This window comes from Xyrauchen texanus, chromosome 31 (genome assembly GCF_025860055.1).
Source record: "Xyrauchen texanus isolate HMW12.3.18 chromosome 31, RBS_HiC_50CHRs, whole genome shotgun sequence".
Classification (NCBI taxonomy): domain Eukaryota; kingdom Metazoa; phylum Chordata; class Actinopteri; order Cypriniformes; family Catostomidae; genus Xyrauchen; species Xyrauchen texanus.
In genome coordinates, this window is record NC_068306.1 from 14,815,559 (window position 1) to 14,827,564 (window position 12,006).

Here is a 12,006-nt window from a genome sequence, read left to right on the forward strand (position 1 = left end):
TTTTCCACTCCTCTGCGCTCGTTCCCTGTCTCGCTCGCAGTCCATTGACTCACTCTTTCATCTTACGAAACAAAGCAGCGTTTCTATCCTTCCCTTGGCTTCATGCAACATAAGGCGAGAATCATCTAGGTCATTTTTCATGTCTCTCATTTGTTCTCCCTCTCTCTTTGATGGAGACAGCACGTTCTGCATAGAGACTTGCTAATAGACTCAAATCTGCAGGAGGTGTTAACGGAAATTTGATTTAGGCAAACTCCCCCGTGCACAGTCCACTGGCATCATGTATTGACAACAATGCCTGAATTTTAGTCATAACACTGGTGAGAGATTTTTGTAACGCAGTTTAAACTAATGTTTCCCAACCTTTTTTGTCTTATGTACCCTCACAACACCATCAGTGAGGGTAAAGCACCCCTTCATCAGCACCAGCAAATATATTTATGAACAAAATTCAGATGAGACATGTAGAAAAAGTATGTATGGCTCATGTGAGCAAGATTAAGGACTTATGTTATTGAGGAAACAAGTAAAGAAATTGATCTGGAGTCTAGAGTCTTAATATATGACTGTCGACGAGTTTCATTCTCACAAATGGATATTACATACACTGCTTTGTTTTTTTGTTTTGTTTAAGTTTGTTTCAGTTAAATTTTTTTTTTATTTATTTATTTATTTTTTTTAAAAGGGACAGACTACACTACCATGTATACACAATTAATTATAATATTCATATTATCATATCATATTTCCAAACGCATTCATTATTTGATTCTATTTACAGCACAAATTGTTTTATCTGAAGTAAGCTGAAGTACCCCTGGGGCACACATTCCCTTGTTTGGGAATCACTGCTTTATATCATTTTTTAGATGTTCAGCAGAATTCAGTGAATAAATTTTTTAAAATATCCCTGGAAATTGTTTTCCTGGGAGCTTCCTGCAGGAAACGCTTGCTTGGAGGGAGGCATTTTTAGCACCAGTTCTCTGCAGGTATTTCCTGCGCAGGCCAGGGCAAAAGCACTGTTTGTTTTGCCTTCCTGTTCACTCCTGCTCTGAACAGATTAGTCACCGGGCGTTGTGTGTGTGGGGCCGCTGCGATGTCAGGAGTTGAGAACAGTCTTTACTCCTTTAATAGAGTTACACTGTCAAAAACACTTTCATATGGACCCCCACTGTTAATCACTGTGAACTTTCACACACAAAGGAAAAACATTAAACAGACACGCAGTAAGAGACAAGAAGGAAGTGATATTGATGAGTTTATAAAGAGACCAAATATAATAGATGGTTTGAAGCTGTCAAAAATCTATTGATAACTTCTATTCATGGTAGCATGTTCAGTCAGCTTATTGAAATAACTGACTGTGTGAAAAAGATTTTTCAGTGATCGCTGTGACATTTGGATGGACTACTTGTCTGACACCATCTTGTGTTCTTGTTTCCTCCACCAGCCCAATGATCCAGTCACAAACATCTGTCAGGCTGCAGACAAACAGCTCTTCACTCTGGTGGAATGGGCCAAGAGGATCCCACATTTCTCAGAGCTGCCTCTGGATGACCAGGTCATTCTTCTTCGAGCAGGTAAGTTTGAGAGCACTGACGGACACACACACACACTTGAAATAGGCCCATACTTTGCTTATAACAGGCCTGGGTCATTTGTTTTACTTGCAAAGGCAAGCATCATTATTGCTCACATTGAAGGTTGGGATTGAACATACAATTAATCCTAAATATTTCATTGTGGCGTGCATCTTGTCCCACAATGTTTGTGCTGCAGAAATGAATGATACCTAAAATTATGTAGCTTGTTGAGGATAAGTGAGCTATTACTAATCTAAGTAATAAGACTTAGTGTTTTTCACCTGGCAGACAGTAAAACGGACCAAAAATCGTATAGACTAACATTAAAGAGGACCCCAATTTCATTGAGACTTGGGGATAGTTTGTTTTTAGGGTGGCCAGTAAGCAACTACCTAGCAACCACCTAGAACACCCTAGCAATTGCATAGTAATGCACTAAAAACACTTAGAACTCATTAGCAACTGCATAGCATCACCCTAGCAATCACTTTCTACATCTTAGAATAGTGGTAGCAAGTTTTACACAGCAATTTTGCTCAAAATTTCTGACTATGTAGGCCGTGAATTATGTTTTGAACCACAGTGAGTTTAGGGTCAGAAAAGTGAATAATTTTGTTCTCTAAAAGAAGTTGAAGGACGTTGATATGAGTGAGACACATAGATGTTCTGAAGACCATTTAACATTTCCCTTTTTACATCACTTTTAATTTATTTTATGACCTGTTGTATTAATGAGCATGCCGGTCTTCTGAGAACAAGCTGAAGAGCATGCAAGAGGGAATTCTCTTGATTTCTTTCTCAGAGCTCTCAGGTTTTCTATAAATAACCCGTTTAGTTCTGCTGTCTCACAGATGAAATCATCTCAGCCTTTCCCAAGCTCAACTCTGGGGAAATGGAGGGAGTTGCTAGGCAGACTATTTAAAGGAGCCCTGTCACTCAGGTCCTTGCTTAATGCACTCTCATTATGTATAATGTTTTATCATTATGTTATTTGTCTATCTCAGGGTGGAATGAGCTCCTCATTGCATCATTTTCACACCGTTCCATAGCAGTGAAGGATGGAATATTGTTGGCCACAGGATTACACGTGCACCGGAACAGCGCCCACAGTGCGGGAGTAGGAGCCATATTTGACAGGTTAGAATCATCCTTTATAGAGTTTAGTCAGGTCAGTTTTTTTAGACATACAGTATATTTAAAATTCTGTTGCCTAAATGTTCGACACCCAAATAGACAACAGTACATTGGAATTTATTTCTATACCTCACAGCCACATTTTTGTATGTCTCACACATTAAATTTGACATCTCCTCTGACAAAGGTCTATAACTTTAAATTTGTATTTAAAAAGAAATTCCCAAAATGCACACTTCTGCACTACTCAAGGCCATTTTGTAGTGTAAGTAGTGCGAGTAGTATGTTAACAGCAAAAAGAATGTACTTTAATACCCAGATGATGCACTTTTCATCTTTCAAAACGGAGTGGTTAATGTTGGACACTTCATGCACTCAGCGCACGTGACTTGCCGTACATAGCAAAAGTGGAGGAGTTACCTGGCTGCGCTGCTGGTCTGACAAAACAGTTGTAAATAATGAAGAATGTAGCAGCTAGCAAAACTTCAGTAGATGCAGCACTTTACAAATGTGAGTTGAATGCTTTACCATCACCCCAAGCTGTGTACGTTGTTTAAGATACAACTGTTGAACTGAGGTTGGCTAAAGCGCTAAAGCTAGCGGCAACACATCATGTGCTCTTGAAACGTCACTTCCGCCAGCTGTTAAACTCTGAACGCTTCACTGCAGTAAAAAATTATTTTACTCGGAAAAGAGTGCATAATATGTTTTGTAAGTGCATATTGTACAGCTATAATACTGCCATGGTTAATGTCCAAAAAAACATGGCAATAGAATGGTACTTGGTACTTTTTTAGTAAAAATTTAAATCTTCTTTTACATAAATGTATTTGTACTATGTTTTGCTTTGATATATTTTGGACTGAGCAAATCAAAACCCAGTTATGTTGGATAATTTTTACGAGTACACCTATTATTAATCGTTTTCTCTGAAGCTGGGACACTGTGGCACGCATTTAAACATGACAGCTCAAAGAAATTATCAAACTCGAAATTTTCAAGACAAAGGCAGAAGAGGAACCTTGACATTTCTGCCAGCGAAACAGAGAACAAAAGGGCAAGGACAATCAAGCTTTCCATCGATTTACATCGATGTTCATTAAATATGCAGCTGCGCTCGCAACAGAGGTCATGCAGAAATGGTCGAGCACTCAGACAGAAAATGTTAAAGGAAATCCATTTGTGTGTCATTTATGATGAAATCAAAGAATATGAAGGACACACCCAGTGTCGCCAAGGGCTTCATGCTTTATCTGTGCCAGCACAAAACTGATAAATGCCATGCACATGAAATAAAAGATGATGAACTACCAGCATTTTCCTCTTTTGAAGTCATATCTATATCAACCATTCACAATATATTTGCGATGATTGTGAATTTAAATTTTAATGCACTTTTTATTTGCCATTAAATTACCTAAAAAAAGCCCTGTGTTTTTAGTTTATAGGTTTTATATATATATATATATATCATCAAAAGGCTGAAAATACAGAGATAATTGTTTAAACTATATTGCCCAGCTCTAATAAGGTTCGAAGAGGGCCATGGTGGTTACAGAGCACTTCATCATGACAAAGGCGCATATCACTGCTAATGTGTACCAAGCAGACACAAGACAACAATTGACTTTAAAAAAAACTATATTAACAGTAATTGGAACATTAACCATCCCTTGCATCTCTGTCACTTGACTACTTTAAGTCTGCAATAGTTCTAGATCAAGTCTCCTCTCTGCTCTCACTGCCCAGAGGCTTCTATAGCAATTAGAATACGTCTGCTCCTCTACAAGAATGGATTATATCTCAGCATTAATGCAGCTAACATTAAGATGCGCTGTGCTGATAATGTTTCTTTATCAGGTTCCCCTCAAGTGACAGTCGTGGCACAAATGAAGTGGATTGTCGACTTAAACACTGGGCTGAAGTTCCCCACCCCCTCATCTTATTGTTCAAGAAGGCCAATTGAATTATAGTGTGTTAAGAGTAGGAATGAGGCTGCCTTGCTCCAGTATGCGTACCATCACCCGGTCACGTAAAGGCCAAGAGCATCACAGGAGACGTCACCCTCTAGATAGAGAGAATGATGCCAATCTGGACATTTATTGAAGAGATATTGATATTTGAGTGTCCCTGACAGTAATAGAGTTATATCTGCTGACATGGATCTCATTTCAGCTGGCTGTGTTAGTAATGTGCTTGATTTATAAGGAAGAGTATGGAATGTTTTGAGCAGTGGAACCCTGTTCCTCATTTGAACGTCATAACTAGTTTGTATTCTCTTGTGTTCAGGGTACTGACAGAGTTGGTGTCAAAGATGAGAGACATGCAGATGGATAAAACAGAGCTAGGCTGCCTTCGAGCCATCGTCCTGTTTAACCCAGGTACTACATTCCCAGTGTTCTCTCTTCATACATAATTTCAAATTTTGGACACGTTTAACTGAAATTGTGTGTCATGCTCTTAAAAAGCTTTTGATCTAAATGCTGTTTAGAGGTCGACCGATATTGTTTTTTTTAAGGCAGATGCCGATCTTTTGAAATCCGGGTCGGCCGATGGCCGATTAATGTTGCCGATTTATTTTGGCCGATATTTGTCCGATATGTGCTTGTTTTTAACCTCTTATTTGAACCTTTTATTTGAAAGATAAAATGTAACACAAATAATTACTTAAGATAGACAAAATTCTCAACAAATACATTTATTGAACACTTGACCTATCTGCACTTGTACACTTAAATTAAAAATGTATAATGTAAAAACATATTGTATAAATAATGTATAACAAATATATTAAATAAACAAAGCAGGTGTTACGAACTGCTCCGAGACACGAAGGTTGAGATCCAAATGCAGCTTTAATTAAGGGGCAATCCAGACACATAATCCAATATTCAGAGCATCCAAGAGAAGCACAGGCATAACTAGGGATGGGTATCGTTAAGGTTTTAATGGTATTACTATCTTACCGATACTCCTTATCGATCCGGTACTTTAATGGTATTCTTAACGGTTCTTTTGTTTTATATATATATATATATATATATATATATATATATATATATATATATATATATTAAACAAAGATAAAGGTTATATAGGCACAGTGATTTAATTTCAGGAAGGTCTACTAACATTACTGTTCAGGTGTGGTCTAAAAAGAAATCTAATAAAGTATTCAATTTTAAAATAACACTGCATAGTTTATCATAGATAGATTAATGCTTATTAATGCAGAAGTTATTCATTCAAGAGCTGTAAGTGATTTTCTCTTTGCCTTTTGTTGTTTGATTCGCAGTAATGGCTCAATCTTCAGCATGTTTATTAGACAGCTTCCCTTTTAAGACCAAGTTCAGATCTAATAGGCTCCGGATGCAGCATATTTTCTCCCAACTATTTCCATAACTACGTCCATTTAAGACATAAACTTTGTTTAAGTGAATCTCCAAGCCGGTCGTTTTGACATATTTTTGTGTATAGTTGATCGTTTAGACGCATGAAACCCAGAATAGCCTATACTTTGCTTGTCTCGTTGCGAGACTGTTTCGGAGTGAGCGCCGCCTTGGGAACGGTATCTCTTGCACTTTTTTTATTATTAAAAGCGTCCCGCAATTTAGCAACAGTAGCTAGACTGCATTTTACAACAATCACCGATCGTGCTGATTCTGACGTTAAGTTTGAGTTTTAGGGAGAAATGTCAGTGCACCGCTGTGAAGGGAAGGAAGGAATGTGGCTTGTGTATAAATATTCTTTTTATAATCTTTGGAAGGCAAAATCTAAAATAAAATCAGACTAATATCACAGATCTAAACCAGGTTATATTTGAATGTTTAGTTCTGTCCTCTGTCGTGACTCATTATGCAGGGCTCGTGTTGTGCTCGCTGTAGCACCGCATGAGAGATCTCTCTCTCTCTCTCTGACTGCGAATAGATAAATTGCATCACAGACAAATGGTTTCATATTATTATACATAGAAATGGCTGGCGAGATAAAATAACTTTCTCTTTATAGCAATAATAAATGTATTTTCTTAATTTCTCCAGTACCGTCAGCAGAAGCGATAACGTCCGAGCTTACCAAAGCCGGTCCTTCAATAGCCTATAGTGCGTTGGTATCTTTTTTATTACTTATTTCTCTGCATTGATTGACAACCCTCTCAAATATAAGACACACAAACAGAACAAATAAAAGTCTCAGATTCACTGTCTGTAATTGCAAAATTCTTGCTTACTTATTGTGATATGATAGCAACCCTTCTGCTGTGATAATACAACTTCAACTACGCTATCAATATCCAAAGTAGCCGAACGTCATGTCACCTATCGCGTTTGTCGCATTTTTTCTTGAAGTTGGCAGTAACATATCAAAAGTTTTTAATTAAATATAAAGAAGTTATACAAATTTAATCCTTACTGTTTTCTCCAAGGAACTTAGCTTTTTCCTTAGGCACTGGATGAGGTCTGCTCACTCTGCTGGAAAATGACTCTAGGGGCAGCGCGCGTCGAACACGTGTTCCACAACAACACTAGGCTTCCCACAGATGCGCCTGCCTAATAATCGGCTTGATATACTTGGATATTGGCGATGCCGATTATGTTAAAAAATGCAAAAAATCGGCCGTTTAATCGGTCGACCTCTAATGCTGATGCTTAAATACTTGTAATGAGTACTGTAGGCAAATATAAATTGTGCCTACTTAGAAATATTTTTATTGGATTTGCTGCAATCTAGGTAAATAGGATGTCTAATTTGAAGAAGCTACTTTATACTTATAGCTTATTTACATTTACAATTTGATGTAAATATTAAAAGAAAAAAATATATATAAAAAATGTATTAACTAAAGCTTATTAAGTGTTGTATTAATTTATGTATTTATTTCAATCCAAGTACCAAATGCAAAAGTCATGGTATGGTGTTTAGCACAGGGACTAAAAACTAAATGTTTTTCATTTCGGTTCGTTCTGTGCAAAAACTGTATTATTTCCTTCTAGTTCAGAAGTTCTGCAGCCTCCTTTCCAAAAGGTTACGGGTTAGAATAAAATAAAAGAATGGTTAAAAACTATTTTTATTTTTTAAATGACAGTACTCTGCGCTATGGGGTGGGTGAAATACCAATTGCAGTGTTGCCAAATCTCCCAAGAGAAAGAAGCAACCTGGTCTGGAAAAAAAAGCCCAAAATAAGCAATGGATTTGTTCCTGTGTGGTGGATTTATCTACATAGAAATCATAACAAGCAGTTAATTAACAGTTAAGTATAATTTTATTTATAGATCTGCTTCTGAGTCAAAACCCGTCAGCAGCAAATCTGTATCAATGCATCATATCTAATAATAATTAATTGAAGACTTGGAAACAACTGAGAAATTAACTTTTTACCTCTAATAATGTTTTCCATGTATCTGGATTAACCGTGCATGTATATGTAGTACTTATGTATAGTCAGGGTTGTGAGGGTTACTTTTGAAATGTATTCCACTACAGATTACAGAATACATGCTATAAAATGTAATTTTTAACGTATTCTGTTAGATTACTCAAATTCAGTAACATAGTCTAAATACTTTGGATTACTACTTCAGCACTGGTAGATTTTTTTGACTATAAAAATTACAAATACACATGATAAAAATACATTCTCTTAAAAATCGAAATATCTTACGCAGTGTTGTTTCTAAAACAAGATCAACATTGATCTTGTTTTAAGGATATTTAGATATGTTTACAGGAAAACAATACAAAAATTATTACCAAGAATAAGATTTTTGGCCTTACTAGAAAAATATAAATTATGCTCCAACATGAATTTTCTTGATTAAAAAATATGATCTTGCCTGTTAACATGTGCATGTAAAATGGCTAGAAATAGCATTTTAAGTTAGCATAAAGCTAACAATTTACACAAGGTTTATTTCTATTTCTTCTGCTCCAAACTTACTTCAAATGTATTTCTCTGTCTGCTCGTAGGAATGTAACACATCATAAGAAATTGTTTCACCGCTGTTTAAACGCACTTTGGATCACATCATTTATATGTAGAAATGTTTTCCATCTGAAAGGACTAAATATTAAATGAAACAAATGACAATAAAATGCAACGTAATCTCTTCAGTAATCAAAATACTTTTTGAATGTAACTGTATTCTAAATATCAATGATTTAAATTGTAACTGTAGTGGAATACAGTTACTTATATTTTGTATTTTAAATATGTAATCCTGTTACATGTATTCCATTACTCCTCAACATTGTGTATAGTTGTTAAAAAGGTTTTCATTCAGAGAATGCGACATCCACAATGGGCAATTAGGCAAAGTAATGTGTGATGCTGCAGTTTTCATCAGGATCAAAAGCATGTTTCATTTTTTATTGCAACATGAAAAATTCCGTTCCTTTTCGGTTTTCATTCCTTGATCTGTTTTTAGTCCCTTTAGCAAACATGTTCCTGACACTTTGAATTGTAATGCTCAAGTAACCCTGGTTTGAGTCCAGCCTGTGATATGTCCCAATTCCGTTCCCCCTCTTTATCCCCAATAATTTTCTTTCACTCTTTACTATCTTGGTTCTGTAAAACCAAAGCCCTACCCCAAAAAAGCCACTCTGTAAACTGAGTAAATGTCTCAAAGTGTATCCTCATGATACGTTATCTTCAAGCACATTTGTTGTCTGAAGGGTTTTCAATTTTGTTAACGTTGCCCTTTGTTCCTCAGTGTAAACTTAGACCCCAATCACTGGCACGAAAGCATCTCACGATCATTAGTGAGGCAGTGTCCCAGCCAGTGTGCCAGAGACAGCACACTGCTCATTCTCTGAAGACAGACCTCTCCTCTGTTACACTCACTTTATGAAAAGAAAAAAAAAGACTGCTCCCATTTTCCTAATTAGAGGCTCTCAGAAGACTCTTTCAGAGAATCAGATTGAGTTGATCGAGAATGAGTTGCAGACATTTACTTTGTGTTTTATCTAGGAAAAGCACAAACAAATTATCTTATGTGTACATCTACTCTACCTTGTTGGAGAGATATTCATAGCTGTGGTGTATATTGGTACACTGTTATTGTTCATAAGAATAAAACATTCTCACCCCAACCAGGAACTGGCTGCCACTTTCAGGCTAAGGGAGGATGGTACAGTTCCTTCTCCACAAGTTAACTTTATTATGCATCTTCTACAATTTCAGACTCCAAAGGCCTGTCGAACCCTGGTGAGGTTGAAGCACTAAGAGAGAAGGTCTATGCCTCATTGGAAGCGTATTGCAAACAAAAGTACCCTGAACAACCTGGAAGGTACAGAATAAATTTCCTTTTTCTATCTGCAACACTGCAGTAATACTCTCGAATCAGTTTCACCTCAAAAATAGCATATTTCAATGCAAATAAGCTGAGGACGTTAAGAGCATAATGGTAATAGGTTTATTTGGGACCACTAATGTACTCTTTGTATAAAAAGGCATTTGTACTTTCACAGGCTTTTAGACATTTTTTCATTTTTTTGTACTTTTTTTTTTTTTACAAAATGTATACTTAAGGTGTGCACAATACGCTTGGTGACCTATATGAGAGTGGAGTGTTGAGATCCTTTGAAAATGTGGTTCAACGAACTCGCATGGTGCCATGCGAGGGTTGGACGTGTGAACTGCGAACTCAGTGCACTTTTCTAGTTTTCAATACTTGTTATGTCATAAACCGGTGCGATTCTATACACGCTGATCCAAAATATGTCAAAGAAGTCAAAATCCACAGGCTCTGGAGACATTAAAAGACACTTACATGCTCAATCTGATACACCAGACAGGGCCGCAGATCAGGGACTCGGTTTGGACGGTGCGGTGGTAGAGAGTCAGCGTCAACTGTCGAGCATGTCGGCAAAGCTGGCGAAGGTCGTTGCTGACTTGGAGGATCTTGCTGTAATACGTCAATCGATCACTGCCATGGAGACAAACTTCTCTGAGTTTGTTACAAGAGTGTTGGATGTTGAGATATTGGATCGATTATCTGGAGTCATCGGAGAGGGAATTAGCTGCTAACCCTCTAGCGACCAAAACATACTTGGAACACATTTGAGAAAAGTTGGAAGACTTAGAGAATCGTAGCCGGCGAAACAACGTCCAAATTGTTGGAATTCTTGAGAACGAAGAAGGCCAAGCTATGGTGAAATTTCTAGATGAGCTCTTCCCGAGTCTGCTCGACATAACAGGCCATAAGCTGGAAATTGAGGGAGCTCACAGAGTTCTGGCTCAGAGATCCGCTGAGGGAGACAGGCCCCGATCAATTCTGTCCAAATTTCTGAGATCATCCGATTAAGATCTTCTGTTACACAAGGCGAGGAGTAAAGGAAGGCTTTCTTGGAAGAACCACAACATTTTCTTGTTCCCAGACATTGCAAATTTCACAAGAGAGAAACGTGATCGATTCAAGGAATGCAAGAAACTCTTACATCAACGGAAGGTTGATTTTGCACTGATTAGACACGTCCAATTTGAGAATAGATACTAAGCTAAATATTTAAATGCCCACAGCAAGCAGTGTCCAAATTTATTGTGTGATACTGTCTATGCAGCCAAGTGGAGCTGATTTACTGAACATTCACTTGTTCGTCCAAGGAACTGAGCACCTTCTTTGTTTCTTTTTGTGCTGGTTCTGCCTAGCGGCTGGAGTATGTTTTATGAGTAACACTCCTTCGGGACAGTTTGTGGATGAATCTGCATGTTCTTTGTTCTTATACCTCCTATTGGTTGGAGTTTTTTCTGTGGAATATTTCTTGCAAAACATATGAGTGATTAGGGCATTTGAACTCATATAACAGCCGAGTGAGCCTGACCCATTGAACATTCACTTGACTGTCTGAGGAAACTGGGTGCCTTTTTGTTTCTTTTTGTGCTGGTTTTGTCTAACCGCTGGAGTTTGTTTTGTGGAGGAAAACACCTTCGGAACAGTTATGTGGATAAATGTAAACATCTTTGTGTTTATACCACCTATTGGCTAGAGTTTGTTTTATAGATTATTTTCTGTTGTGTAATTCTGTCTCACACAGTTTTTTATAGAAGCACCGGACTTGAGCAATCTGATGGCAAAGTAGTCGCAGGGGCGTACATGGACTGATTGAGTTTAGAGGGATGGATGCCGGTTGGGTTTTTCTTTTTTGTTTGTTTTGTTCGGGGTGAATTTCAAGGTTTTATTGTTGCACTAATGTTGGAAGGTGGTTTTTATAATTTTATTTTGACACAATCTATTTATTCTAATATGTAAAAATGACAAATGTTTGTATGAGTGGATTGTCTCTCTTCACGTGG

At 37.3% G+C, this 12,006-nt stretch overlaps 1 protein-coding gene across 3 annotated transcripts in view; it reads left to right on the forward strand.

Annotated features, from left to right (window-relative positions):
* The window catches only part of LOC127625501 (retinoic acid receptor RXR-alpha-A-like), a 162,027-nt gene that overhangs the window by 144,000 nt on the left and 6,021 nt on the right, over positions 1–12,006 (forward strand). For all 3 annotated transcript variants that reach the window (XM_052100827.1, XM_052100825.1, XM_052100826.1), the window contains exons 7-10: positions 1,451–1,580; positions 2,588–2,720; positions 5,007–5,098; positions 9,895–10,000. In XM_052100827.1, the coding sequence (XP_051956787.1) occupies positions 1,451–1,580; positions 2,588–2,720; positions 5,007–5,098; positions 9,895–10,000 (461 nt within the window). The remainder of the gene's footprint in view (positions 1–1,450; positions 1,581–2,587; positions 2,721–5,006; positions 5,099–9,894; positions 10,001–12,006) is intronic.